Source organism: Eremomyces bilateralis (genome assembly GCF_010015585.1).
Source record: "Eremomyces bilateralis CBS 781.70 unplaced genomic scaffold P152scaffold_3, whole genome shotgun sequence".
Lineage (NCBI taxonomy): Eukaryota > Fungi > Ascomycota > Dothideomycetes > Eremomycetales > Eremomycetaceae > Eremomyces > Eremomyces bilateralis.
In genome coordinates this window covers 316-27,690 of record NW_022985069.1, presented here as the reverse complement: position 1 = coordinate 27,690, position 27,375 = coordinate 316, and the positions used below count along the sequence as shown (strand labels likewise).

Below are 27,375 nucleotides of genomic sequence, written 5' to 3'. Positions count from 1 at the left end.
CTCGTTCCTACCAGTCCGCCACGGCAGTCAGAATGCGCCATTTGCCCATACGACCATTCCTCCTCTCACCGTTTCCCTCAGTCTCTCACGAGCTTGTCATCCCTCCTCCATTCTCTCCCTTTCACGCTTCACCACATTCACTCCTTAATGCTCCGCTGCATGGCATAAACGATTTCACATCTCCGTCGCATTCACCTCCCTTTCCTTTGGCTATATATTCCACCAACTATCGGGGTCTAGTACTCCCATTCACTCTTTGGAATATCTTATCCCAGCACCCTCCCTCCGCCTCGGCCTCCGCTGCCGCTCGCTCGCATCGCGCGAATAATTCGACCACGTCGCAAAAGTATTGGAAGCTCTAATAATCGATCGATTCGTCACTCGTTCCGAGAGAACCGCGTTTTCCGACTTCGCGCATAAAATTGCAACTCCATCGCAATGAAGACCGCTGCCGTTCTCTCCTTGCTGGCGGCCGTCGCCGTCGCCAAACCCCACCCGCACGGTCATGCCCAATTCCACAAGCGCGAGTGTGCCAACCCCACCGTGGTGGTGGTGTATGAGCTCGACGGAGGCCTAATTGACGATGTCGAAGCCCAAGGGGGCGTCAAGAACGGCACCCTCCGCATGGAGGACGGCGGCGATGTGCAGATCGCCGCCAAACCCGAGCCGACGCCCTCTCCTAGCCCGGCGCCCGCTTCTCAGCCCGTGCAGAAAGCGCAGGAGAAACCTCAAGTCTCTGAGAGCTCGTTTTCATCGGGAGGCGGCGGAGATGCGTCTGACTTCCCGGATGGAGAGCTGGACTGCTCCGTGTTCCCCGAGAAGTATGGCGCGGTCAAAATTCCGTGGACCAACTTGGGCGGCTGGACTGGTGTGCAGAAGCCGAACGAAGTCAGCACCACGGGGTTCAACGACATCATGACCGTGACCACGAGTCAGTGCGAGGATGGGAACTGCTGCGTCGAAGGCGCATACTGCAGCTACGCTTGCAAACCCGGATACCAGAAGGTTCAGTGGCCCGACATGCAGGGAGCCACCGGGCAGAGTGTCGGCGGATTGCTGTGCAAGGACGGAAAACTTCGGGTCACCAGCAGCAAGACGAAGCAACTATGTGGAAAGGGCACCGACAAAGTATCGGTCAAAGTAAAGAACAAGATGGGGAAGAACGTTGCTATTTGTAGGACGGACTATCCAGGTGAGTAATCAGTTATCATCGTCCACTTTTACGTCCGATGCTCAGGAGTCCCACAAATATTCCCGATGGGTTTCCGACGATCCCCTCAACATCTGGTTGACATGCTCTGTCGTACCGCATCGATGGCCTTTCACAACATGATCACTAACCTAAGTTAGGTACCGAGGCCGAAACGGTCCCTGTCGATGCTCAGCCTGGTACTGAAGTACCACTGACATGCCCTGATGCGGACAACTTCTACAATTGGCAGGGCACCAAGACCTCCGCCCAGTACTATGCCAATCCCGCCGGCGTGTCCGTCGAGGACGGCTGCCAGTGGGGGAAGCCCGGCGGAAACACTGGCAACTACGCTCCCATGAACTTTGGGGTGGGATTCCGCGACGGAAGTGCGTGGATAAGCATCTTCCAGAATGTGCCGACAACGAACGAGAAGCAGAAGTATACCGTCCGCCTGGAAGGGGACGGTATGTCGGGGACGTGCGAGTACAAAGACGGACAGTACTGCAGTGATACTGGATGCAATGAAAAGGGTTGCACGGTAAGCAATCCCCCGTCTCGTCGACGATCTTTTGTCGCAGCGACTGACGATATTCCCAGGTCTCGATCGCCTCGGGCACCATCTACTACATCCTCGAATAAGCCCGGGCATTTCGCGCCTCACCCACGCTATATACTCAGTCATCTATCCCTTTTTTTGGAAGAGAACGATATACCCCCTTCTTCTTGTTTATGAATTTTCGGCCCGGCCTTCTCTTCTTCCGCGCCGCGTTCATCGTTCCAGCGCGCGTGAGCGGTAAATCTGTTTTCCACTTAGCTATTACTTAGTCGCGATGGTGATTCAACTAAATCAATGAAGAGACGTCCACTTTTTCAAATATGATCCTGGTTCGGCCGATGTGAGACTGAGGATGGATGGATTGGGTGTTCCGTCTCTTCGGATTCGTTATTGCTCTACACACTTGTCTAATGTTGGTTGTTTTCGATGGCCGATCGCCTTCTTCATTCGGGACGCCCGATCTCCTCCGAGACATGTCCGTACGGAGCCTCTATCCTCGGCGTCTCCTCATCTCGTTCACCATTTCGCTTGGAGATGCCAGTGATGCGAAGAACTTCCCCGGGTTGTTTCACGCCTACCATTTACTTCCCGCCCTACGTGTCGCTTCTTCACGCATGTTTATCGAATAATCTGTAAAAATAGTGTCGGCCCTTGGGGCGTCCGGATTTCTAGGAGACATGGCTCCCACCGATCGTGTGCCATTGGAACTCATTCATTGAATCATGGACGACGGGCCGTGGTCGATATGGCTTGAATGAATTAATCATGATAGAGATGCAAATTATCAAGCTGGATGGTATCTCTATTACAGGATGGTTTGAGGAAGTCGCAGCAATTTTTCCTGGAACGGGCGTACAATACCGGCTCTCAGGAGATAACAATCTGCCCCTCCTTCGATGATAGGAACATCATGCCGCTGCTCCTTCACTTGTCTAACAACATCTATTACCCGAGGCATCGCCTCGATCCATGACTAATCCGCATACGCCTATACCTGGTGTCGAATCTACCCAACCACGCTAAATCCCCAAAAGGGACGTCCCCCTTCGGAATCTAGGAGAAGGGTAGATAGAGCAAGGTTCGACACCTGGGTCTTCACGAAGAGTGCTGTCTCGTAATACTCGTCAATCGCTTGTTATAGTTAATACAGAGATATGTCGGAGCGGGTGTTCCAGTGGCCAGCGCGTTGACGAGTGCGCCGCTGCCCGGTCCGGTACCTAAGGGGCGAGTTTTCCGTTAGACCTTGTAAGGTGCTTGATTTTATATACTCCTAATCACTCACGTGCTCTCAGCATAAATTCTACGTATTTCCGAATTTATAAGAGTCTCTCCTATGGCCGTTTTCGTGTACATAGTACTAGACTCCTCTTCGCGCCACTTTAATGTCGACAATTTGTTGTGATATGGTATCGGAGATACGTCCCCCCTTGTTACTAGACCAGGGCATTGTATGAACCGTTCAGTCCGAAGATACCCTTGGCTTGATACAGAGTTCTTTCTTGACTCTCTTAATGTTGCGGAATGAAATGTTATACTTCGCGGCGATGAGTCTCCAGCCGGTGCTAGTACGGTACATAAATACATACCCTCCTTCCCTCCCTTCCTTCTCTTTTCCCTCTCCGTCTGAATTCCTTAAGGGCCCACATTTTGACGCCCTTTGTATCGAACAATATCCCGCTAGGTAAACGTGATCACCACTGATGATTAATCGCAAGCTTGATGTCGAAACTCTCCCGCCAACCTGCACCTTCCCAGGACGACTTCACTTGCGCAGTTAGGTATTGACAAGACTTTTGGCAAGGGTTTCTCAGAGCGTGTAATTCCCTTCCCATTTCATATTGATCGACCGGTATCAGCGGGGTATTGCCCTCTCTTATCGAGCCCGTCCTGTCCAAATTGTATAATCACGTGATAACACTCTGTGGCTCATTCTGTGGCTTGAAATACGACTCCCTTGGTGCGCGGGGGTGCGCGGGGGTGCGCTACCCTTTGGGGATTCGCGGCATCCGATTTTGGCTCAGAGCTCAAGCTCGATTTGTACGACACCTCAACTACCGTCACTACACTTATTTGCTTGAACCATCCATCGTCTCTGGCTCCTGCACCTAATTACCATAGTCTCATGCTGGTTGCAAGCCTGCACCTGTCATCTGCCATCCTCATGCCACCTTTGCTTCCTAAGCGTCCACCATGTCGTCCCCCTCCCCCATAACAACGTCTGGTTCTCCCGAAGCCTCCAACCCTCTGAATCCGTCACAAGGACGCGCTATTCCTCCACTCAATCGCTCATTCGGGCGGGATATCCACATCTACGACGCCAATGATCCTAATGCTGTGCTTGGTGGTCTGGTTCTCACCGCCGGCGTCACAAATGCAAATTTCTACTCAATGATTGAGATTCTTTTCATATTTGCAAGTCCCTTCTATCTACGAGATGAGGATAAGACAAAGATTGAAAAGGATGATCATCCGCTTAAACCTGGGAAGTACTACATTGTTTCTGACGGTTGGTTCATCAACCCTTGATGTAGTGATATGGCTAATTGATCAGCAGTTCCTTTGCAAGTCAATATTGAGCCATGGCTCATCCGAACGATCAGCCGTGCTTCCGGAACCCATGTCTCCGCCTTCCGTGAGGCTGTTCGTTTGCGAGATCGTCGATGCGTCATATCTGGGGAAACTGTACCAATACTTGCTGGAATTGAGCTCTGGGATGGATTCGAAGCCGCACATATTTTCCCACTAGCCCACGAAGGTCACTGGATCAACCACAGCTATGGCAGATGGATTACAATTCAACCGGCTAAGGGAGGATCTATCAACTCAGTACAGAATGGACTATTGCTTGACTCCGCTGTGCATCAACTCTTTGATGCCTATGCTATCTCGATCAACCCAGATGTATGTATATCGTATATCTATGTTGGAGATTGAGGCTAATATTTATCGTAGGACAAGTATAAGGTCGTGGCATTTAGGCCTACATCGAAAAATATTGCCGGCAAGCATCTCGATCAGGAGCATTTTGCTCGCTGTGATGCACCTATTGATTCGCTTCTACGATGGCATTTCAGACAGGCAGTCTTAGCTAATATGAGGGGTTCTGGAGAGCCAGTTTTCGAACATGATTTCCCGCCTGGTTCTGATATAGCTGGTGACATACTTCGTGGTCCTAAAGCAGCTGAAAGGATGCAGTTTGAGCTATTCAGCCGCCTTGGGGCTCAAATGAAGCTATTCAAATAGACAATTGAATATGGAAGTTCTCCCTAAGGTAGAAAGAATATCGTTCGAATTCAGGGCTGATCCATCAACTTCTAGAGGTGAATTTTCTACACGCGAGTGTCACGAGCATTGCAATCAGGTATTATGGCTCTGCATCGAAAAGAGATCTGATTAAAGAAACATGATGTATAGATAGAATTTCAATTTAATAACATGGAGAGTGAAATTTCTGGATCCGAGACGCTAAATGCGCAGAAAAAAACAGTTCACAAAACAGAGGTCCGAACCTCAAGTTTCTGCGGTGTTTGATCCCGGTTCGATAGGATAGATGCAGCATGTGTCTACCCAGAAAATAGGACAGGCCGTCGGATTTCGCTTGATCTCCGCAGAATATGGCACAAGGAGGGATTGTGGCGGTGGCTCCCAATGTCTCCAGGATGTAACTGACGTTGCCATCGAGTTTTAAGAGGCGCATCGTTGCCGCAGGTCTACACCACCGTAGTTGGCACGTTATGTCGATAAGTCGAGGATGTATACGGCTGATATCTGTTCAAGATCGTCTCAGACGGAGAGTCATCGAGAAACCCACGGACATGTGGCTGGTCGTTCAAATTCAAACATTACACTCCACTCAAGTTCTGGGTCCGGTCCTTGCCTACACGGTGGTTTGCTTCACACACAGGTGCATATGGGTAATGCCTAAGAGCGTTAGTCTGCCAAGGCCAGCAATAGAGAATCCGCTACGGAGGCGCCTTTCAAAAGTTTTTTCCTGGTATGTGCACTGTGGCGTCACTAGCGTCTATTAGCGTCCTGATGTGTCCTCTGCTCCTCTTCATCCTAATCCGGGGAGAGAGAGAGTTGTTTTTTCTGTCTTTCTCTTCTCCGTCAATCAATAGGCAGAATGCCTTCGTATGATAGTGCTACTCGAGCTCAAGCTTTGGCGTTAAAGCTTGTAGGAATTTCTAATACTGAAATTGAATTTATTACCGGAATTCAACCTCGTACACTTAATTCAATCTACCGCAAGGCCATCGCACGAGGCCTGAATCCCTCAGAGAGCAAGAAGATTTTTGACCATCATGTTGAAGACGGCTCACGTTCTGGACGGCCTACGAAACAGACTGAAGAGACTACCTCAGATGTCCTATCTAAGGTCCGTACTGATCGATATGGTCGGGAGAAAACCTGTGCTCAAATTGCCATAGAGGTTGGAGGGGTGTCAGATATCACCGTCTGGCGAATCCTCCGGTTTTCAGGCTTCAGAAAGACCAAACCAACAAGAAAGCCTGGACTTACAGCCGAAATAAAAGAAGCCCGACTGAGATTTGCGCTTGATCATAAAGTGTCACAGAATATCTGTGTTTCTTGGCGTTTCTCCACGGCTTCATTCCGTATTCGATTCTATATCCCTATTCTTTCCCTTTTTAGGGAAAATATCACCATTATAAACCATATAAAATAGCTGCAGGAACAGCCTGTTTTCGTAGGATCCGGCTCTGAAGGATCAAGGTCAATCTATCTACGCTCTTTTGGAATCTAACGGTGTTTTCCACTGTGTCGCTGCATTAATCACCTGATTGAGCGAAACCGCTATTTATCTCACACGAATTCCTACCACGTCAGCCATCTTTCATCTCCCTCCGTGTCCGTCACTCCTTACACTACCTCATCCGTTCGTATGAGCGAGTAGGGAATACACAGCCTTCGGAATCCATCGCAAGAGCAAGTGCGAGGACCTACTCGACAGTGGAGGGCTACTATCCATTCGTTGGTTGTACAAATCCCATAGCGTCTCTCAGTGGTGACGACCAGTTACAAAGCCTAAGCCACTCACTCTACCGTCCGAGTTGGGATGACAATTCGTTAGAGAGGAAGGTCGGATGCATTTTCCCTATCAATCACCGTACAGAAAAAAATCAGCGAACTTGCGCTGCCTATGGAAAGAGGGACAATGAAGCTTCCAGTCACAATTAGGGAGAACGCTAGGGGAAGGGGGGAATCGCTGTGGCGTCCGATTGATCAGATTGAGGCTTCCGGTATAGCATTGCTCAGTACCATGCAGAATCCCATGAGATCTTTTTGGGGGGTGGTCCCCGAAGCCTCACTTCCACCATGGCTACCTTTGTTCTTTGAAAAGGTAGCAGCGAAGAGGCAATGTTCTCAGGCAACTGTGTCGATGAACTACAGACATAAAAGGACAGGTCTACAAGAGCGTCTTGTCCTGTAGAGCCTGATCATATCCAAACAAATATGCGTCCCACGAGACACTGAAGTTGAAAACTAGCCCACTCAGGATCCAGGTGAAGGGTCGAATGCTGCCATTGTTAGTTGATTTAGTGCGGGCAATTTCTAGACTTTTCCTAAGATTGAACTGTCACTCACTGACAAATATTTATAGAGTACCTTAATTATTCTTCGCTTTGTTCTTTCACTGCATAATTTGACATGCCAACGACTGTGAGAACACTCACTTGGGTTCTCTACCATCGATACATTACCGATAGACACCCGAACCAGGGGTAAGTTTGGCTTTCCCTACAGATTTATTTAAGCTGGTGATCGGTGGTATACTCGCGGCGGACAGATTCGACTTCAAACGTATTATGAAGTGGTAAATCTACTCCGTAGGAAGTGTTCCCGGCATTGGTCAGCGTAAGTACCGGATGGTTTGTGGATGATCATCAACTGCTCCAGAGCTCCAGCGATCCATCGGATACTTTTTCCCATTTCGACTAAAAGATGCATACATACCGGTAGTATCCGCCTGGAATCCGTCCAGTGCGCCTGCGAAGGCCCGTCGAATCCAGCCAGTTGAACCATCATGGACGATGAGCGATGTGGTCTCTTCGCATTTAGCCAGGTCTCGTCGCGCGTAAACCCAAGAATTCCCTAGTCTCGCGCGAACTGGCTCGAGTGACGCTGGTAATCCGATTGCTTTTCTGCAGCAACCCCACTCTTGAATCCCAAAGCTCGGAAGGTGTGGGGTTCTAGCTATCGGTGATCATACGCAGCCGTGACGGAACACAGCGCGAGTCCAGAACGTCATTCACTTAGAAAGCATTGCTGGATACGGTAGCTTGAAACTTTGAAATATCCTTCGCTCGCACACTTTTGTCGGATAATCAGTATTCGGGAAGCTGCTGAGGTTGAGAATTCGGCGCGAGAATCACAGAAAGCAATATGGCGTCAAGCACAGTTGGAAAGGTGAGTGAGATTCCACACGCCATTTCAACTTCCGAAGTCGCGTGTGTCGCGATGCAATGGGGTTGTTCACGAATCTACTTCGCAAGTCGAGCATCTACGTGAATATATACTAATGATCGTGTTCCCAGCCCATCTCCTGCAAGGTCAGTCTGAAGTTCTCTCCACCTAGCTCTCCCTGAGCTCCCGATACCGGCCGCCACCGAAAGGGGCGTGAAGAAGACAAAAGAAACTGACGATAGATGGTATAGGCCGCGGTCGCATGGGAGGCCGGCAAGGATCTCACCATCGAGACGATCGAAGTCGCTCCTCCGCAGGCGCACGAGGTTCGGATTGAGATTTACTACACCGGTGTCTGCCATACAGGTACGTACGGGTCGCCCGGACATTGGCCACTCTCTCCAACTGGACGTGGATCGTGCGCTGACAGTGCTAGATGCCTATACCCTCTCCGGAAAAGATCCCGAAGGCGCGTTCCCCATTGTCCTTGGTCATGAAGGTGCAGGAATCGTCGAATCCGTGGGCGAAGGCGTCACCAGTGTCAAGCCCGGCGACCATGTTGTCGCCCTCTAGTACGTCCCCGCCCCACAAGTCATCCCACCCCCTCTAACCACCCTCTCCCACAGCACCCCCGAATGCCGCGAATGCAAGTTCTGCAAATCCGGCAAGACCAACCTTTGCGGCAAGATCCGCGCCACCCAAGGCAAAGGCGTGATGCCCGACGGCACCAGCCGGTTCACCTGCAAGGGGAAACCTCTTCTTCACTTCATGGGCACCTCGACCTTCTCGCAGTATACCGTGGTCGCCGACATCTCCGTCGTGGCCATCACGCCCTCCGCGCCGATGGACCGCACGTGCCTGCTCGGCTGCGGCATCACGACGGGGTACGGCGCGGCGGTGATCACGGCGGGGCGGAGCGGTACGGGCGTAGAGCCCGGCAGCAACGTCGCAGTGTTCGGAGTCGGGTGCGTTGGGCTGAGCGTCATCCAGGGGTGCGTGGCGAAGGGGGCGGGGAAGATCATCGCGATCGACGTGAACGAGTCGAAGCGGGGGTGGGCGGAGAAGTTCGGGGCGACGGAGTTCGTGAACCCGGCGACGTTGCCGCAGGGGACGAGCGTGCAGGAGCGGTTGGTGGAGATGACGGATGGGGGGTGCGATTATACGTTCGATTGCACGGGGAACGTGCATGTCATGCGCAGTGCGTTGGAGGCGTGTCATAAGGGGTGGGGGGAGTCGATTATCATCGGCGTGGCGGCGGCGGGTCAGGAGATTAACACCAGACGTGAGTCCACTTTCGAACGGTCTTCGGATGTTCTACATCACCAAACAATACTAACATCCCCTTTCAGCATTCCAACTCGTGACGGGCCGCGTGTGGAAAGGCTGTGCATTCGGAGGTGTCAAGGGCCGGACTCAACTTCCGGGCCTGGTGGACGACTACATCCAGAAGCGGCTCAAGGTCGACGAGTTCATCACCCATCGCCAGAACTTGGATGGAATCAACCAGGCGTTTGGCGACATGAAAGGCGGGGACTGTATCCGATGTGTGGTCGACATGCGCGCATCGTAAGTCAGGCATTCGATTTGAAAGCAGAAATGGAGCCTGAACGGGTGCTAGGCCCGGTTGGAATGCGCGGTTATGATCGGGGAAAGAGCGCGGTTCTCCGGCATTGAACACCATCAAGCCGGGCGGAATGGAGTAGGAGCATTGTAGTTTGTATAGGTCTGGAGATAAATTACATGCCACGCATTACATGATGACTGGATTCCAAAATGTACCGGCGTCCATCATTCCGCACAAGTACGAAAATCGGTCGCCGTTGGAAAGTTGACGATTAAGTACAGAGATAACAAGAAGTGAAGCCAGGTAATAGAATATCGGAGAAGGGAGGGAATGCACCCTATTAGGGAAACTCTGTACAGAAGGGGAGCTACAGGTAAGGTCTCGAATCGAGGTATGTGACAGTAACGCACAAACCGCCATCCACCTGCGCCTGTGACCTCATCCCAAGCAGGAAACGCGCCCCAGCCTTCATCTAGCCAACTGCATCTAGCCACCTGCATCGAACTCTGGGAACGCCATGCCGCAAGTAGGACCGATGCCGCAAAAGAATGCTACAGAGCCGTAACATCGTGGAGCCGAATCGCACCCAGAAAGGGATCACACCTTCCTCTTCCTCGGACTCCTCCTCAACGTTCGGCCGGTTTCTGACGCCGACCCGGCGTCCGACTCGTTCCCCAGTTTTCCATTGGCGACTGGGACACCCAATGACATCGCCGTCGCTTTGTGGCCAGGGGCTTTATCCATCCCGATGACGTGGATCTCGGGTTCGCGTTTGACCGGGTGGGGTGCGATGGTCTCTTCTTCTTCTTCTTCTTCGTCTTCGTCATCGTCGCTCCGGTCGTCCTTCTTCTCACCGCCGCGCACGAGCCGATAGGCGATGCGAAGGATGAGGAACAGCCAGAACATGTTGACGGCCTGCAAGCTAGCGAGGAGGGAGAGGGTGATGATTTGCGCCACCCAGAATTTGTACTGTCCGGTCTCCCAGACTACTTGGTACGGACCGATGGAGCTGAATTGGCTGGGCCAGACGTATAGCTGCGATGTCGCGGGGTCGCCGCTGGGGATGAACGGCGCAGGGAGAGCGAATAGCGGCTGCGTGTTGGGTTCGGTGAGGGGGTGAGGATTCCATCCCAGGGTTACGTACGGGAAGAACGAGAAGATGATTCGAAGGTTGATGTAGTGTCGCAGGTAGGTCCAAATCCCGACGAAGAGCACAAAGTATGGGACCACGACGGGCGAGTCTAGGTAATTAAGCGTCTTTGAGGTCTGGAGTTTCACGTCAGCGGTAGAACGACGGAAGATCAAAGGCAACCTACAGCAAGGAAGAAATCGCTGATGTCGTGCGTGATGTACACAGCAATTCCCATGTAAGTGAAGTGGAAGCGATAGCTCAGAAAGATAAGGGAGAGTGTGATAAAATGATGTGCGACCAGCTCTTTGAAATCCTTCCGTGGCTTTTCGAGCATCAGGAGCAGGACGATCATCTGCTGCAGCCAGTAGCTCGCCTGGATCAGATAGTAGGCCTTAAAGACGCCCTCTAGTTCCTTATGCGGAAAGCCCGCATACATTCCGGGCGTCGAGAAGTACCACACGGGCGTCCTCGACATGACGTACATCCCGAACGGGCCGAGCACGGAGAAGTAGATCGCGGTGTACAGCTGCTCCATGAACCGGGCCTGTTTCGCTCGCTTGCGGATACCGTAGTGCAATGCCAACGGCCGCAGGAACCGCTGCATGATAAACTCGCGCGTGAAGCTTAGGAAGATCGTGTAGAACGCGACGAACGCGAAATCCTTCTTGCCTTTGCCGTACATGGTCGCCGAGGGATCATCATCCTTAGGACCGCGAGGATACGAGAGGAACAGGGCGGGATGGAGGGGATTCGACGGGCCCGGGGAAAGGCGATACACCCCGACGACGGCAAGGCAGAGAAGCAGCGGGTTCAGCCAAGTGTGCCGAAATGAAATGGATTTCCATCGTTGGAATATTGAGCGGACTTTTCGTCGCTTGGACCGTCGCTGGGATTTTTCGGATCGCTTCCCCTGTATCGATCAGTCCTACCCAATTTGCGGTACGTCAAGACGACTATCGCGTCTGGGCGTGGAGGTCTGGACATACCGTGAGAGCTCCCGACCGCGTCTCCGTCCCCATGGTACTCGGCGTCCGATCATTCAGAGTCGCGAAAGCGGGTGCAGCTGTATCGCCCCTAGGTTCGCCGCGTAGTCCGGTGCTCTTTCGTCGTCTCTGTCGAATGGAGCCGTTCTCGCCGGACGCGCTACCCGTATGGTGATGCGAAGGGTCCGGAGATGTCGAGTTGAGGGTGGGAAATGGTTCTGCCATAATGGATGATTAATGAAATGGAAGGAAGAAGGAATGACTAAAGGGAAGCAGCGACATGCATGCGAAATGCGAAATGCGAGAAAAGAAGTAATATAGAAGGGAACAATGGGATTCACGATTCACGAGTTCATGTCTACACGTCTTCACGTCGTCAGATCTTCATATCTTTCTTCGCCAGACGGCGCAGACAATTTCCGGGTCTTGGCGGGAAGCGCGGGATTCTGACGTTGTTGTGGTCCATTGGTCTCGTCGTGTCGCCAGGGGGAGAGACTAACCGATATTCGACTAATATGGTTCGGGTAGTTATGGGTTGCTTATGTTGATGGTGGCACGGTGGATGTGACAACCGACAGGCGACAACACTCCCTGGCTCCATTGCTCAAGATCTCCAGAGTAAAGACTCGAGAACTTGGCTCATTGCCTTGTTTATGTTAGTTTAGAATACTGAGACTTGACCGCATCCCTAATCTATACCCATTCAAGTCAAGAACCTAGCATTGACACAATATGGCGCATGTTGGAGAGTTACCCCCCATCAGTCGGCATATCACTGCTCAAGACCCCCAGTCAGGAAAAGCGGTGTTTCTATCGACGCCACCGTCAGATTTGAAATTCGCTCCTCTTCCAGTAGGACGCGTTGCAGCGACCTTGGGATATGCTACGTCCGGCTTCCCGGTTGACCTCAACAACGGCGCCGACCTGAAAGCATACGAAGGCCATCTAGAAACCCCCCCCGGGCTAACCATCTCCAATGGCTCTGTCCTGCGGATCGTCGACTTCGCGCCCGCGAGTAATGGGCCCATGCATATCACCGAGAGCATCGACTACGGCGTGGTGTTGGAAGGGCAGATGGAGGCAGCGCTGGACAGCGGCGAGACGAGGCTCCTCAAGCGTGGCGATATAGTCGTGCAACGTGGGACGAACCACGCATGGAATAACCCGAGCAGCACGGAGTGGGCGAGGATGCTGTTTGTTCTCATTGCAGCGGTGACGCCTATTACGGAGAAGAAAGTCCTGGAGGGGGAATCAAGCGAAGCATAAAGGAATTCCGTTCGGGAAGGCGCCGTTCCCGGTGTTGGACGGTTCCTGTGGCTACTGGTGGCTCGTGGTAGTTAAACCCTCTATTACTGCTGGACAGGATGGATATGCAGGAGGTTCGGTGTCGGGTGTACTGCCAGACCAGATATGGACTTGCAGTCTTGGGCATCTACTAGGGAAGCCGAGAAGTGTGAGGCTCTGATCAGATATCGTGTCCTATCCAAACACAAACACGGTTTTCATTAGTAGCAGCTTCTAAGTTCCAAAGCATTGATTTCCGTTGAAATATCATCAAATTCTCCCAACACATACCAGCCTTGCCTCCAGTGACTTCACCGTCTTCATTTACAGCTTCAACTTCGCCTTCACAAGTTGCGGTGGGCGACAGGAACCAGCATCGGTTAAACTGAAATTCCGGTCCCCGCCAAGTCGTCGCGTTCTCAGGGTTGCGGGCTGGGACTCCTGTAAGCATCTAAGCATTCAACATCCCACCTTGACGTATATCCCGAACTCGCTATAAGTGCCAGCTGCGTTCCTGTATCCAGATTCCTGAATCCTCGAGACCATATATACAGTCGGGTTCAGGCGGTTGAGTTCTGCGTGCTAAAATATGTCGGACCTCCCAATCGGTATGACCCCACCCATCTCCCTCCACTTAGCTACAGTGTCCAGACGTATGCCTAACTATTCACAGTCCTCGACGGTGGGACGGGCTTCTTGAAAGCTGGATATGCAGGCCAGGTATGCAGCATTGATTCCGCCGGATACCGCCGATTACAGCTGCTGAGCCCTTCGCCATAGAACTTCCCAGATCATCAGTACCCATCAATAATCGGCCGTCCGATCCTCCGATCCGAAGAGCGAGATGGCGACATCGTCGTCAAGGACATCATGTGCGGCGACGAAGCCGCCACGGCGCGATCGATGCTCCAAATCACATATCCAGTAAGCTTCCCCGGGGTGGTTCCGCATGTCCCAACGTCTCACGAGTCCCGCAGATGGAGAACGGCATCGTCAAGCGGTGGGATGACATGCAGCATCTCTGGGACTACACCTTCTACGAGAAGATGCGTATCGACCCGACGGGCCGCAAGATCCTCCTGACCGAACCGCCCATGAACCCGCTACGGAACCGCGAGCAGATGTGCGAAGTCATGTTCGAGCGCTACAACTTCGGTGGCGTGTACGTCGCCATCCAAGCGGTCCTGGCGCTGTACGCGCAAGGCCTGTCCAGCGGCGTCGTGGTCGACTCGGGCGATGGCGTCACGCACGTCATTCCGGTCTACGAGAGCACGGTGCTCAATCACCTCACGCGGCGGCTGGACGTGGCGGGGCGCGACGTGACGAAGAACCTGATCGCGCTGCTGCTGCGGCGCGGATACGCGCTGAACCGCACGGCCGACTTCGAGACGGTGCGGCAGATCAAGGAGAAGCTGTGCTACGTCTCGTACGATCTGGAGCTGGATCAGAGGCTCTCCGAGGACACGACGGTGCTCGTCGAGTCGTACACGCTCCCCGATGGACGGGTCATTAGGGTGGGGTCGGAGCGGTTCGAGGCGCCGGAATGCTTGTTCCAGCCTCATCTGGTGGACGTGGAGCAGCCGGGGATCGCCGAATTGTTATTCAACACCATCCAGGCGGCCGACGTCGACGTGCGAAGCAGTCTCTACAAAGCCGTGGTCCTGTCGGGTGGCAGCAGCATGTATCCGGGACTTCCTAGCCGGTTGGAGAAGGAACTCCGGCAACTTTGGTTGACTAAGGTGCTGGGTGGAAACCCGGAGCGGTTGAATGTGAGTTCATCCCCTGACGCGCCACACCTGTTGCTAACCCGCCTCCAGAAATTTAAGGTCCGTATCGAAGACCCGCCACGGAGGAGGCACATGGTATTCTTGGGAGGCGCAGTGCTCGCAAACATCGTAAGCCTGATCCTGTCCTAGTTTGTGTTGCGGGATAGCTAACATGGTTTCAGATGGCGGATAAGGAGAACATGTGGATCTCGAAACAGGAATGGGACGAGCAAGGATCCCGCGCCTTAGAGAAGCTGGGACCACGATGAGCGATCGCCATTCTCGTCTATTGCAGGTTCGCGCATCTGCCTGCGTCTAACAGAGCCGGCCACACCTGTTCTTCGGCAAGGCATCGCCCGGGTGTGTTTATTCCGAGCTCTACTTCAACCACCCGGGCGTCGCTGCGGCTAGCGCGGCGGGCAGCCCCTGAGTATTCAGCCGCTGGTACTCGTGGTTTGGGACAAGGCGCGGTCAATGTATGTATGGGGGTGCAAGCAGGATTGATGCCGAGTTACGAAAGCGTTTTCGGGGACATGGATGAAAAGCATTTTCAGCTCACCTGATCCCTTGTTATTGGGCGATTTCAATGCTTCTGGAATGGGATCGTGATCCGTCAATGCGGAGTATGCGATGGGCTAGATCCGATCCTGCTGCTGCATCGTCGCCTGCTGTGAAACAATGCTTCGATTTGCTCGACCACCACGGCCATCTTACTCTCGTCCCTAGGGCTGACGCAGGCCTTACTCCCAAACCTACTTACCGCTAGATGCCCATCGTGAAGAACAGCCGGTCTCGGATCGCCCATCGATCCTGGATCTTCCTCCACTATGCGGCGTCTCGTAAGGTCAGCTCAGAGCTAGGATATGATCAAGTCCATCACGACCACGTGGCCGACATGCATTATGATTCTCAGATGTCGAACCACCTTCTGTTGCATTTGCCCGAACAGTCGCCTTGCAGCAGACTTGGCACATATGCAAGTGCGATCTGATAAGGCAGGCCACAACCTGCAATTCTTCCCTGCATGAGAAATCTAAACTACTCAGTTGCGATTCGTATATTGTAGACTTGGTAAGATGCTGGTAAAACTGGAGGTACAGATATGAGTAGATGTGTGCGTTGCAAACTCGGGGTCCCTACCCGACGCACGAAGGGGCCGGATCGGTCACACCGCTGGATTTTGAACCACCTCGCGGACGCAACAACGTTGCTGTGCAACGCGAAACGGAAGTATCCGCGGGATCGATCTCGTCGACTTGCGACTCCAAATCACCATGGAACTCACCAGTCCTTCTCCCAGCCACGACCCATTTCGCGAACCGTATGTGGAAATTCGAACCGCAGGATCCGAGCATCGAACCCACCTAAATCCTCGTTTGGACGGCAGCTGGGGTAATCAAGCTTTGTGCCAATCCTTTTAGGGGAGCGCTCTGCAACTACGTTCGGTGTGCATGGCTGGATTTTTATATTGGCGCTGATGAGGCGAGGGTCGGAGACGATGGGCGCCAATCTAGGACTGGAACCACTGGGTACGGGACTTGCGTAACCCTAACAGGTTCGGCTGCTTGACAATGGTTAGTTGAGAAAGATGGTAAAACGGTTGTCTTGGTCTTTGGTCAACTGGCCATCATGGAGGCTCAGTCGGACTAGACAGTGAAAAGCCATACCGTGCGTCACCTGGCTGTACAACCACGAAGAGCCTGAAGGCCACTACAATTGTCAATTAATAATTGGCTTTTCTGTTAGTTCTGTACTCCGTACCGGCGTACCGCCTCGCCAAACGTAGTAATGAAGTTAGTCTGAATAACTATTAGTTGGCTAGTTAGTTAATATTAACTAAGTTAGACCATTGACTATCGAGGCACCCCATCGCCGGAACGGACGGATGGGAGCGCCAGGAGCACCAGGAGTGGACACGCCAGTCCATAGCCGACGCCCGACCGCTACGGTACCGAAATAACCACTTTAGCCTCGAAAGGCCCCGCGATTGGATCTGGCGCTACAGCCTACGGGACGGGGGCCACCAGACCGTCTGACGGCGTTGGTGGGCGCAGGACGGGTTGGTCACTCGTCGTCGGGTCCATCATGGGGGGTGGTCACGACTCTGGAGGCGGGTCAACAACTCATCATCGCACATCTGTGGTCTGTCTGCCTCGGAACCGAGATTTCCCACTGTCGTCGAACCAGGCATTCGACCAGTTCAGCCTATTACATGGCGACATGGATGGACACTTGCAGTGGATGAGCACGTCACTACTCCAAGCGACGGCAGCGCCAGAAGGTGGGGGATGCATGCCTGAGTCCTACCTTGGTTGAGTACTGTATCCTGTGAACGGAGCGTGAAGGCGAGCGAGTGGACTGATTTCCGAATTTCCCTGGCCTGGCATCTGCAGCAGAGAACTTATCCGGCCAAGTGTCCAAGACTGGCGCTCTGGCACTCTAGACAACCCGAACGCGAATGACTGAGAGCGAAGATGGCTAAAGAGTAAAGAGCAGGAAACAATGGAGACCGCCAGAAACACTGGCGCTTGGAGCGCTTGGATCGCCGCAAAGTCCCTTTTTTCCCCCTCCGTCATTCGGCATTCCCGTCATTCCCGTCACGCCGTCACCGGGTCCAACGCCTCCACGAACTGCAACGGGTCCCATACGAAATGGCGGATTGATGAGAAAGAAAAGGATTTTCTGGGGAATCTGGACCGAATGGAAATGGAATAGGCCGAAATAGTGGAAGCCGGCGTTTGAGTGTTTGACACCTGGAGAACTGGAGAGTAGGAAACTTCCCTGGCAATCTTTCTCCCCGCAAATCGCCCTCCCGACCCTGCACAGTCACCATTTCACCTGTACTAAAACACTAAAACAGCCCTCCCTTCCATCATTTCTTCCCATTCCCACCCCCTGACCACCCCAGACTTGGAACATTGATGAACATCGACACTCCAGTCTTTTGTCTGCCTCTACATCCTCTTTCTCTATGTCCATCGCACCTCCACGAAATATCTTTCGCAACAGCACCGTTTTCAAACCGATTCCGTCGCCTTGACAGCCACCACTCACCCGACCATACACGGTCTCATCTTGCTCGCCGTCGCCAGCGGGCACCCGGCCAAGGTGCTCCCAGTACGTCACTGTCTCCCGCTCGTGTACGGGTATCCGGCGAGTCGACCACTCGAGTCGCCGAGCTGCTTTCCTCGACCAGACCATCCCTCACGCGCTGCACGTTGATGTCTGCGACCCGTTCCTACGACATAGACGGCTCGACCACCGAGACACTCGGTAGGTTATCGACCTCCACATCGTCATCCACATCAACCCTCGTCCCCTCACCCACGAACCGGTCGCCATCCACACCAGATTCCAACCACGACCGTTTCACTACCTCTCCCTCATCTGACGACCGCTCCTCGCAATTATCAACCATGGACTCACCACCACGCCGCGGCGCACGCGCTCGACCTGCCCTACCGACCAACACCTCTTCATACACCTCCCATCCCACCTACACCACCGCACCGTCCACCAACCCCTCAGCAACCACCCACCCCAACCCTCCCTCCCTCGCCCTCCCTAACCTCCCTCGCTTCCACCCCGCCAACTTTCCCTCCACCACCACCAACTCCACACCCTCCAATCCCCCTCCCATTCCCCAACCGCCCCCCTCCCCCCGCACCACCTCCCAACGCCCCCACTCCGACGCCCAACGCGCCCTCTACGCCTACCAGCGCGAGCTCCTCGCCTCACAGAGCCCCCGACCCCCGACCACCCGACAACCGAGCGGCGGCGCGCCGAGCTCCCCGTTTCACGCGTACGGCGGCGCGCCGTTCCCGATGATGACGGGGATGGCGTTCGCGGCGGGGCCGTCGGGCAGGCCGGTCAGTCCGAAGTTGGTGCCGTTGGCGGGGAGTCCGGGGCCGGTGACGCCGTTGGAGTTGGAGGGGGAGATGAAGGGGGGGGATTATTTGAGTGCAGGGACGAGGCGGGAAGGGGAGGGAGGATGACACTCGGTGTCAAGAGCGAAGGATGTTGATAGGGTTTCTCGGACTGCATTGAGGGAGGCAAGCGAGATTGAATGGCATTGGAACGGGATACAAAAGCTCTCCATGCTGGCACCGATCATAAGGACGGCTTCCTCGTCACCTATCCTGTCATGACCGATATTCCCTCGAGCGGCATTCGGCGTGCCCTATCTACAAGCGCAAGCGCGGGTTCGGCGAAACGCATTCCCCTACATCGCGTATCATTTCCGCGCCATCGAAACCCCATGGCATCGCATGTCCTTTCTTCGTACCTAGCGGTTTTTATTCTTGAAGAGTCGGAGCGGAGAGCGGAGACCTCGAGATTGATACCCATCGTCACCAGAGCGGACACGAAAGTCGCTAGGACGGCTCTCATCATGTACCCATAGCGTCGGCGTTATCATGCCTATTTCCTATCATACCCTAGCATTACTCTGCCATTAGAACATCCAACCCACGATGACGTGTTGAGAGAACCGGCGACGGTTCCTTTACACTCGACAGATGTATTGTACATCATCAATTCGCATCACTATTCCATCATGTCCAACATCAGAATCCTTCGCACTCGTTGAAAGTGATTGCTGAAAATTTCCGATGCCTCGATTTCGATGATCGGACCCTTTCTGGGGCGTTGGGAGGCCCATCAGTCGTACAGACCTCCCTTTCCTTTCCATGGTGCCCAGCTGCGGTAAAAACTGTAGACTGTGGCCTGTAGATCGATATACACTGGTGCTCACTATACAACGGCATGAGTGCCTATACTTAGAAGGTAGTGGCGTAATCCTCCCGTATTGCGCTGGCGATCTCACTCCGATCGTCGATTTTCAGGGTCTTTCCCCCGCGACCGTTCTTCACAACGAGGCTGAGTACGGTAGTTCCAGCACCCACACATCCTGGTGGTCTGAATCGAAGGATCATCTGCTCTGTTGGGAGTTGGGCTCACATTCAAGGCGCTTGGATTCCGAATTCCAATCAGTACTGTAGCACATTGCACATTCCAGATAGCATCAATCTGCTCACCCATCCATTCCCGGGGCCCAGTTTTGCAATCAGCGATAACTCCGATAAGGCATCAGATCCGATTGCGTCTCCTATCGTTTCTTAATTCTTTCTCTTTCAGCGTTGCCTATAGGCCGTAACCCGAGAGCTCCCTCTACGCTAACACGGTCGATCGCCAGGATCCATGAGATATCCGCTCCATCAGTGCTCACTGCTCACGGCTAAAAGCAAAGAGAAACCTAATACCTAACTCCACCGTAACAACTTAACGCCATGTCGCCATCATTCATCCGAATTTCGAAGCGGGGAGGAATCTGATGATCCTGCAACAACAGCACAAGACTTTGTGCAGTCACTGTGTGGTGCTATGCAGCAGCCATGCTCTTCGGTTTCTGTACATTAATACCCCATATTAATGACGTCAACTATGCGGTTTACCCGAAATTTCATCGGTGGCGCTTTTGACGGCGCTTTCCCGTTGGGACGGGCCTTGGTGTCAAAAGGGTCCGAGGGTCCAAGCGCTTTTCTAGTCTCTGGGCGCTAATACGTGCGCTAATACTTGCGCTAATCCAGAAGAGTTAGAACAGTACCACTGTGTGTTTGTACATATGATCTGATTGGCTAAGGTTTGTCTTATGGGCTGGGAGGGGATCTGATGCTAATCATGATCCTCCGCGGAGCGGGGTCAAAGGTTCGAGATACAGGCTATTACTGAGGCTATTTCTTAGTAAGGTAACATTGATGTACATGGCTGTACAGACTACGGGCTGTTCCTTACACGATACTTGTACAAGACAGAGCGTGCTGCTCAAATCATTCTGCGGTGTCCCTGCACCACCAGCGAAACCAGAGATCGTTCTCCATATGAGGCTCGCGAACCCAAGGCGTGAAGAGCCACCTCCCCGCTGGCTGTGTCCCGGTGATTTCAAAGCGCCCGAGGAATGAGGATCCTTTCTCAAACCTCCCACGCGCGCGTCCGTGATCTACACCCCTTCCTTTGTCCACAGTTTCAAATATCCCATTGGAGTCAAGGCGGGACAGATCTGGACATGGTCAACCATGGCGACTCCGAACGGCGCTGACGACCGGACTGCAAGAGCTCAGAAGGGATGCATGGGGGGTAGAGAAACGAAGATGCGCTCGTCCTTCCGATTTAAAGTCATTGTCAGCCCATCGCCACCCTCACTCTCGCCCGCTTCACCACTTCCGGCGATGAGTGAGCAAGCTGCCCGATATCGCCGAATGGTCCTGTACAGTGTGCGCTCCCAGGCGTCGCACAACGTCGGGTGTTAGAGGAACGAAACCGTTGAACTGCACTCGGATCTCAAGGGTCCGATGGCGATCGATGTAACGTGTCACCGTCGTTATCGTTCCTGCTGTGTGACGGCGACCACTGGCGACCCTTTCGGTCGGGTCAGCCATGTGCGGGCATCATCAGGTAGCGGAGGATGGGTTGGTTCTATGAGTGGAGTGGAAGACTTGAGAGATATGGAAAGGATTTTCAGCGCGGGTAGCACATGTAACAATCACCATCCCTGATCTTGTGGAGTCGCTGGATGAATTGATGATGCACCCATTGTCAGACGTAGACTTGGGGTCTCGATTCGAGGACTTTGTACGGTCATACTGGATTCAACCATATGTGAGAAGAGTATATCCCTTCCATTGCGTTTCTGAATGGGTAGTACGTACGATACAGTACAGATACGGTACCAAAACAGACTCCCAAGACTTCCACTCCTCTGTCCACTGTCCACCGCACCATATCCTCCTTGCAAGAGTATTATATATTATGTTATAAAAACGGGATATCTAACAAGACATTAAACATTACGTGCTTTCGGGATCCTGATTTCTTTCAAGGATCTCGCTTCACTAGCCCTCTAAGAGGAGGTATCGGATTGCCTTCCTGGGATCCTGACTGGTCTGGTTTCAGAGTTTTGTTTCGGACATTGTGGTTCGCGGATATTAAGAGCCGGTTCTATGGTTTCCAGGATCGTCAGTACGAGTTGACGCCAACGAACTCTTTATTCTCCTAGGAGAAGGGTCAACCATTGCCTGTGATTCGAAGCGTTCCACCCCAAGATCCATATGAAAGAGAACACTCAGACAATCTAAGCCAATCTCTGCGGGATGACGTCCATCCATGCCACGAAGACCTCCTCAAGATGAGAAGCAGTTGGCTTGGAAGAAAGGTTTCGTGAGGGAAGAGCAAATTGAAATCTGCCGTGCATTGCGTCGTATCCACTCCGGAGACATCGTGGTTACCATGTATGAGCCTGACATCTCATGTCCCTTGAATACCCCAGGAATCGAATGGAAAACCCCATATCAACTCGCCTGCTAGTGCTGCTTAGACGGCTGAAGGCATGACTAACCAAAGTGATATGCTAGGGAGTATTCAAGGTATTCATACTGAGAGAAACATCTCACGAGGCCTGAAAAGGATGGCCTCCAAATAATATGGCTGCCTCCCATTCAAATATGCCTCCTTCGACTGTTATCTTCCAGCACGTACGGCTGCCAGAAACCACCGAGTCGCCACCAGTCGAGGAAATTGATTCCAAGGCTGTTGCATTTCAACTCTCGAGCAACCGATGCGTCGAGAATTTCTCTTTCTCGCAAAGAGAGTTGATCGAGGTCGACATCGCTTTCAGGCTCGGCAAAGGATTTTGCGGAGAAAATTAGAGAAGGCGATTGGATATCTCGCTCTAGGTTTCTCAAATGGCGCACATCGCCAGGACTCCTGATAAAGCTCCAGTACAGCCGGCTCCACTCCTCGCGCTCGGCATACAGCTCGAAATCAAACCAGTCGCGATCGACGGTCTCCCGCAAGTAGAACAGATAGCTCTTTAGCAACCGCCGCACGTCGTTCGCGATGCAATCGACCCACTGGTTCCTCTCCGGTCCCCAGATCGTCGACCTGTAATACGGATGATCGATCTCGCGGACGTTGCCGAGGTCGCCGAGTAGGAGGCGGCTTGGGATGTCCTCGTCCTCGGAGAATCCGGCCTCGACGAAGATGTTGGACGGCTTAATGTCATTGTGGCAGTAGCCTGTGTCGTGTAGCCACTGGAGGTTCGAGAACAGATCTTTGAACACGGTCGAACGGAGCAGTCGCTCGTATTCCGATATGGACATCGACCGGTCTCGGGAGCGGGCTGTCCTCATGAACTGCTTGAGGGAGCCGCTGGGAAGATATGAAGTCACCATATGCCAGACCGGGGATTTCGCTGGGTATCGATATGGATATTCGATGACGAAGTAATCACGAGGCGTCGTGAAGGGAACCGCCGCGGGCGACGAGCCGTCAATGATATCTGGGGGAGACGACCGGTATAGATGAGAGAGCAGAAGTCCAGCTTCGATCTCGGTAGGCCAGTGCGAAATCTGAGCCGTCGCGGTCATAAAACGTTCCTGGATCTCGAGCGGAATGGGGTTTCGATGCCGGCTGGTGAACGTCTTGATGGCAACCGTCTCATCAGTTTCCTTGTCCCAATATAATCCAATGCTCCCCTCCTGCCCGGCCGCTAAATTCTTCTGGAACAGATACCGGCCGTCCACATCTAGACCATCCTCGCCGCCCGACCAAAAACGGAATGGATGTGGTAGCGCGAGGTTTTCCAGATTCTCGTGCAACGACTCGAAGCTTGTCGGGAGCCATTTCAGCGGGTATCCCCTCAGCTGGGGAACAGCTGGGGAAAAGAGCGTAATTAGGACCAAAGCGCCAATAACTAGAATGGCAATCCTTCTTCGCCGGCCGAGGTAGTGATACGATCGAAGATGAAGATGCGGGATCTGAGTCAGACCTTTGACGGTCATAATGGTAGCGACTGAGGCACCGACAGACTTCCTAGGCTGTGATTAAAGACGCAGAGATCATAACTGCTCGATAATTTAACATGAAGGCGAAGAACAAACAAATAACTATATGCGAAGGACTTAAGAATCGAACTTGATGAATAGTCAGTAGGTAACCAGGATATCAAACGCAGTGGGCGCAACGGCAAATTCCTGAAGGATTCAAGGCACGAGAGCTCGCTTCCCCATGTTTTTCGACCTCGTCAGACCAGGTCCGGGATTAATCCGGATTGTAGGCACAGCGAAAGGATCCGAGATTCGTAACTAGCCCATCCGATCGTCACTTCGCGAGGTGTCGCGTGCCGATGGTGGAGATACACGTACCTAAACCGGGCGGTGCTGACTGAGCGACTGGAGATCGTGCATCAGCCCTGGCCTAATATCGGTCATCCATCAACCAGTCCAGAGTCATCGGACGATTTCCTCGTATAATTAAGTCGTGTTTATGCCTGGGGGGAGCGAGAATCGCCCATTGAGTTACCAATGGAAACGCCAGTCGAAGCCTGATGCCTACATTGGACCGAAGCTGGTGGCTTTCCTGGTGACTGCGCCACTCCTGCTTCAGTGGAGATGATCTACGTATCAGTAACTTCATGCTCGGATTCGACGAGATTTTTTTTCTTTTCCTTGATTTCCTATTCCAGCGAATTCAGACAGTCGGATTCCTGGATCGGATTCCTTAGACGGAAAATTATTAATAATGTCGAGCATCTTATCATCACGACAAATCGACCGTTGAAGGGGTCCGATTCCAATCGGATTGAGGCGGAGAATGCTTGGTAATGGCTCCATAGGCATAAATGACTATAATCCTAATAAAATGCACGATTTTTAGAGACTCCTCCCCACTATTCAAAGATTGATCAGCTAGAGTCCCAGAGATCGCCGTCCCGAGCTTTCCGTTGGCCTCAGACTTCAGTTGTGAGGGCACGGCTACACGGTTCTTGATGTCAAATGCGGTGCCATTAGTATTGAGCAAAAAATCGAACCGTACATTGCGCCATAACTCCAACAAAGAGTGGTATCTATTCAACGCTCGTAATGTCATCGTAGGAACGTCAGATTCTCATGCTGTGCTGTCGTTGGAAACTACCCGTTCGGATCGAACCAGCCAGTTCGGCGGATTCAAACGCCTTAGACCAACTCCCACTGCGCCAGGATGGAGTTAAAGGTGATGCCGCTTGAACTCTTCATCAGGCGATAAAACTCATCCTCTGTCAAACCTTTCCCGTCTTTCTCGCCCATCGTGCCCACGGTCCGAATATCGACCAGCTCCCCCGGCTTCCCCAGCTCCCGCCGCGGCACGTCCAGCCACCAGTTGTACCCATCGTGCTTCATCGGCAGCTGATCTTGCAGGTAACCGGGCCGATCCCCGACCTTCACCAAGAAGAGGTATGACTTCCCGATGCCGTTCGTGAGGGGGTCCCAATGCGGGCACTTGCGTCGCACCGCGAACCGGACCGTCGGCCCGCCGTTCGGGTCGTGGAGGGGGATTTTGCCCGTCGTCGGCTGGAAGGTGCGATCGTCCATCCCGGGCTCGACGTGCTCGAAGCTCCACGTTTTCGGGCCATCCTTCTTGCCCACATCGCTGAGAATGTACTGCTCCCACGTCCACGGGCGGCCGTCCGAGCGGCAGAACCAACGCTCGTCCGCGGGGAAATGCTTGATGCCGAATTCGTCGTTGGACATGATGAAATGCGCGGGTTTGAACCCCTTGATGTAGCCTTCATGATAATTGTTCACCGAACCCGCCCCCCAACACGGGTCGATTAGCTTCCAATACATCCCCGCTGACGGACCGACCTCGGGGTTCACCTCGATCTTGACCGCGTTCCACGCGTGACCAGATGGGTTGGGGGGCGGAATCCGATCTGCCGTCGCCCCAGCATAGCCGGTCCCTTTGCCATGTCCATTCACCTTCTCGACTTCCAGGCCCGCGGCCACCCCCAAGTCGTGGAACACGTTTGCGTAACCTTCACAAACCGCCAGGCCGCGAGCGATGGTGTTCTCCGCGGTCATAGGAGCTCGGGTGCTCTTGTCAATGATGGCCTTGCAGTCGTATTCGACATTGTGGTGGGTCCAAGTAAAAATCGCACGCGCTTTGTCGACGTGAGCCGGAAACGGGGACGTAAGCTGATGTGCGAGCCATTTCATATCGTTGGATGGGATTGATTGGCGTGGGAAGCGAGCCGCGTGTTCGTCCACCGCCTGGAAGTCGCGACAGATGAGGCAGCGCGCTTTCGAATTATCCAGCGCTGAGGCGCCGTTGGACGCGCCGTTGAGATGTGGTTTGGTCTTGTTCAGCTCGCCCAGGTCGGGACGAGATGAGAGTGGGATTGGGGGCGGAGCGGCAGAGTTGCCATTCTGTCCCCTGCGCGGTAGTTGGGGAGGAGTTTCGGCGTCTTTGTTCATAGCCCAGTCGAGAGCTGATCGTTTGGGTAAGCTAGGTCTGCTATTATCGCTGGCGTTTCCGCCCGGCGCGGTTCTCGTTCGCGATGGCAACGGGGGCCTCTCCTCGGTGTCTTCCACCGCCAGCCTGCTTGTGCTCCGCCTATTCGGTAACGCAGGCTTATTGCCTTCGTCTTTCGCCCTTTTCTCCGGCAAGGGGGGAAGCGTCGAAGGATCATATGGAGGGGCCTTAATTCGTCCGGATGTGGTCGACGCCAGTGATTCCACGCTTCCATTTGCCCGTGCGATGCTGGAAAGGGAGGACTTTCCTGACACGGCGGAGCACGTGGACTCAATCGATGCTCGTCTGCTCGAGGGTGCCTCGGATGGCCGACGAGCAGGGAGTGATGGTGGCTGTTCTGCCGTGGGAGACTTTTGCGGACGCCGTGGCAGTGCCGGTTTCAATTCTGCTGCGCCGTTCTGGGAACTCACGCCGGGTGGAGGGAGGATTTCGAGGGGAGTTTGCCTCGCCGGAACGGTGCCGTGTCCAATTCTCCGGGCGGTGGCCACTCCATTGCTCTTTAACGGGATATCTGCCGATTCGGATCGAGGTGATTGTTCATGTCGTTTGGGCGGGAGAGGAGGCGGAGGCGGCTTCTTCCCACCGGCGGCCTTCGCGATGGAGTGTCCGCCCCTCGCGCCAGCATTGGGAATTGGGGTGCCGACTTGGTTGATGTTGAGGGCTGCGATACGGGCATGGATCGAGCGGGGCGCTATAGTTTCTTCTTCGACTGCCATCACTACGAAACTTGGCGGAGGACAGTGCTCCACTCGTACGCTTACACTTAAGAGCCTACACTTAGAAGGTGAGGAGGATGCGAGATCAAGTTTGTTGGCCGGAAGGATCGTGAATTCGGGATAGGGGTCCAATTATAGCAGCACGTGACGTGGCGAGGCACGTCGCGCAAAGTTACCTCAGCAAGCTCAGGCTATTTCTCAGGGGAGTCTAACCTTTTTTGTAAAAGGTCACGTTACTTTAACTACTCCTCTGGTAAATAGCCTGAGGATTCTGTCAATGACGCGCACTGCTCTGCATAAATTTTGTATGTGGTTTGTATGTATCTCTGCGGATTTGACAAAATCACGATCCATTAATAACCACATCAAAACACGTCGTATGTACTCCAAAATCTGATCGATTGTGTATTAAA

The 27,375-nt window shown here is 53.3% G+C and overlaps 12 protein-coding genes across 12 annotated transcripts; 7 read left to right on the top strand and 5 right to left on the bottom strand.

Moving 5' to 3' along the window:
• Positions 1-59: 59 nt before the first annotated feature.
• Positions 60-2,002, top strand: P152DRAFT_455017 (SUN-domain-containing protein). Its single transcript, XM_033678703.1, has 3 exons — positions 60-1,192; positions 1,351-1,730; positions 1,790-2,002. Exons 1-3 carry the CDS (start codon positions 439-441, stop codon positions 1,829-1,831), a joined length of 1,176 nt encoding a protein of 391 aa, XP_033536927.1. The 5' UTR covers positions 60-438; the 3' UTR covers positions 1,832-2,002.
• A 1,789-nt stretch (positions 2,003-3,791) lies between these two features.
• On the top strand, positions 3,792-5,150 carry P152DRAFT_455016 (uncharacterized protein). The gene is made up of 3 exons (XM_033678702.1): positions 3,792-4,254; positions 4,303-4,649; positions 4,701-5,150. Exons 1-3 carry the CDS (start codon positions 3,939-3,941, stop codon positions 4,989-4,991), a joined length of 954 nt encoding a protein of 317 aa, XP_033536926.1. The 5' UTR covers positions 3,792-3,938; the 3' UTR covers positions 4,992-5,150.
• A 724-nt stretch (positions 5,151-5,874) lies between these two features.
• P152DRAFT_374755 (uncharacterized protein) lies at positions 5,875-6,171 on the top strand (the record flags this gene model as incomplete). The annotated part of the gene is made up of 1 exon (XM_033675588.1): positions 5,875-6,171. A coding segment is annotated over one exon (297 nt), but the record flags the coding sequence as incomplete, so codon positions are not given.
• Positions 6,172-8,150: 1,979 nt separating this feature from the next.
• On the top strand, positions 8,151-9,741 carry P152DRAFT_470744 (S-nitrosoglutathione reductase; the record flags this gene model as incomplete). The annotated part of the gene is made up of 6 exons (XM_033681002.1): positions 8,151-8,174; positions 8,303-8,317; positions 8,423-8,537; positions 8,608-8,743; positions 8,798-9,453; positions 9,521-9,741. The coding sequence occupies 6 exons, from the start codon at positions 8,151-8,153 to the stop codon at positions 9,739-9,741; spliced, it is 1,167 nt and encodes a 388-aa protein (XP_033536924.1).
• Positions 9,742-9,883: 142 nt separating this feature from the next.
• Positions 9,884-10,243, bottom strand: P152DRAFT_180713 (uncharacterized protein). Its single transcript, XM_033674162.1, has one exon. The coding sequence runs from the start codon at positions 10,153-10,155 to the stop codon at positions 9,922-9,924; it is 234 nt and encodes a 77-aa protein (XP_033536923.1). The 5' UTR covers positions 10,156-10,243; the 3' UTR covers positions 9,884-9,921.
• An 89-nt stretch (positions 10,244-10,332) lies between these two features.
• P152DRAFT_429147 (longevity assurance proteins LAG1/LAC1) lies at positions 10,333-12,333 on the bottom strand (the record flags this gene model as incomplete). The annotated part of the gene is made up of 4 exons (XM_033677356.1): positions 11,854-12,333; positions 11,052-11,777; positions 10,880-11,001; positions 10,333-10,753 (listed from the first exon to the last, which is right to left on the bottom strand). The coding sequence occupies exons 1-4, from the start codon at positions 12,073-12,075 to the stop codon at positions 10,333-10,335; spliced, it is 1,491 nt and encodes a 496-aa protein (XP_033536922.1). The 5' UTR covers positions 12,076-12,333.
• An 81-nt stretch (positions 12,334-12,414) lies between these two features.
• Positions 12,415-13,414, top strand: P152DRAFT_455011 (uncharacterized protein). The gene has a single exon (XM_033678701.1). The coding sequence runs from the start codon at positions 12,583-12,585 to the stop codon at positions 13,114-13,116; it is 534 nt and encodes a 177-aa protein (XP_033536921.1). The 5' UTR covers positions 12,415-12,582; the 3' UTR covers positions 13,117-13,414.
• A 309-nt stretch (positions 13,415-13,723) lies between these two features.
• On the top strand, positions 13,724-15,169 carry P152DRAFT_464212 (actin-like protein 2; the record flags this gene model as incomplete). The annotated part of the gene is made up of 6 exons (XM_033680548.1): positions 13,724-13,742; positions 13,808-13,854; positions 13,915-14,058; positions 14,112-14,903; positions 14,952-15,029; positions 15,083-15,169. The coding sequence occupies 6 exons, from the start codon at positions 13,724-13,726 to the stop codon at positions 15,167-15,169; spliced, it is 1,167 nt and encodes a 388-aa protein (XP_033536920.1).
• Positions 15,170-18,316: 3,147 nt separating this feature from the next.
• On the top strand, positions 18,317-18,895 carry P152DRAFT_470740 (uncharacterized protein; the record flags this gene model as incomplete). Its single annotated transcript, XM_033681001.1, has 1 exon — positions 18,317-18,895. The coding sequence occupies one exon, from the start codon at positions 18,317-18,319 to the stop codon at positions 18,893-18,895; it is 579 nt and encodes a 192-aa protein (XP_033536919.1).
• A 69-nt stretch (positions 18,896-18,964) lies between these two features.
• P152DRAFT_180889 (uncharacterized protein) lies at positions 18,965-19,440 on the bottom strand. Its single transcript, XM_033674163.1, has one exon. The coding sequence runs from the start codon at positions 19,290-19,292 to the stop codon at positions 19,035-19,037; it is 258 nt and encodes an 85-aa protein (XP_033536918.1). The 5' UTR covers positions 19,293-19,440; the 3' UTR covers positions 18,965-19,034.
• Positions 19,441-22,054: 2,614 nt separating this feature from the next.
• On the bottom strand, positions 22,055-24,052 carry P152DRAFT_181096 (uncharacterized protein). The gene has a single exon (XM_033674164.1). It carries the CDS (start codon positions 23,735-23,737, stop codon positions 22,394-22,396), a length of 1,344 nt encoding a protein of 447 aa, XP_033536917.1. The 5' UTR covers positions 23,738-24,052; the 3' UTR covers positions 22,055-22,393.
• Positions 24,053-24,549: 497 nt separating this feature from the next.
• Positions 24,550-27,050, bottom strand: P152DRAFT_455005 (uncharacterized protein). Its single transcript, XM_033678700.1, has one exon. The coding sequence runs from the start codon at positions 26,960-26,962 to the stop codon at positions 24,911-24,913; it is 2,052 nt and encodes a 683-aa protein (XP_033536916.1). The 5' UTR covers positions 26,963-27,050; the 3' UTR covers positions 24,550-24,910.
• Between the last annotated feature and the right edge of the window lie 325 nt (positions 27,051-27,375).

Coding starts and splice junctions, on each gene's coding strand:
- P152DRAFT_455017 (XM_033678703.1), top strand. CDS start 439: ATGAAGACCGCTGCCGTTCTCTCCTTGCTGGCGGCCGTCGCCGTCGCC. Junction 1,193..1,350: donor TTGTAGGACGGACTATCCAG/GTGAGTAATCAG, acceptor AACCTAAGTTAG/GTACCGAGGCCGAAACGGTC. Junction 1,731..1,789: donor GCAATGAAAAGGGTTGCACG/GTAAGCAATCCC, acceptor CGATATTCCCAG/GTCTCGATCGCCTCGGGCAC.
- P152DRAFT_455016 (XM_033678702.1), top strand. CDS start 3,939: ATGTCGTCCCCCTCCCCCATAACAACGTCTGGTTCTCCCGAAGCCTCC. Junction 4,255..4,302: donor GTACTACATTGTTTCTGACG/GTTGGTTCATCA, acceptor ATTGATCAGCAG/TTCCTTTGCAAGTCAATATT. Junction 4,650..4,700: donor CTATCTCGATCAACCCAGAT/GTATGTATATCG, acceptor TATTTATCGTAG/GACAAGTATAAGGTCGTGGC.
- P152DRAFT_180713 (XM_033674162.1), bottom strand. CDS start 10,155: ATGGCGGTTTGTGCGTTACTGTCACATACCTCGATTCGAGACCTTACC.
- P152DRAFT_455011 (XM_033678701.1), top strand. CDS start 12,583: ATGGCGCATGTTGGAGAGTTACCCCCCATCAGTCGGCATATCACTGCT.
- P152DRAFT_180889 (XM_033674163.1), bottom strand. CDS start 19,292: ATGATGAGAGCCGTCCTAGCGACTTTCGTGTCCGCTCTGGTGACGATG.
- P152DRAFT_181096 (XM_033674164.1), bottom strand. CDS start 23,737: ATGACCGTCAAAGGTCTGACTCAGATCCCGCATCTTCATCTTCGATCG.
- P152DRAFT_455005 (XM_033678700.1), bottom strand. CDS start 26,962: ATGGCAGTCGAAGAAGAAACTATAGCGCCCCGCTCGATCCATGCCCGT.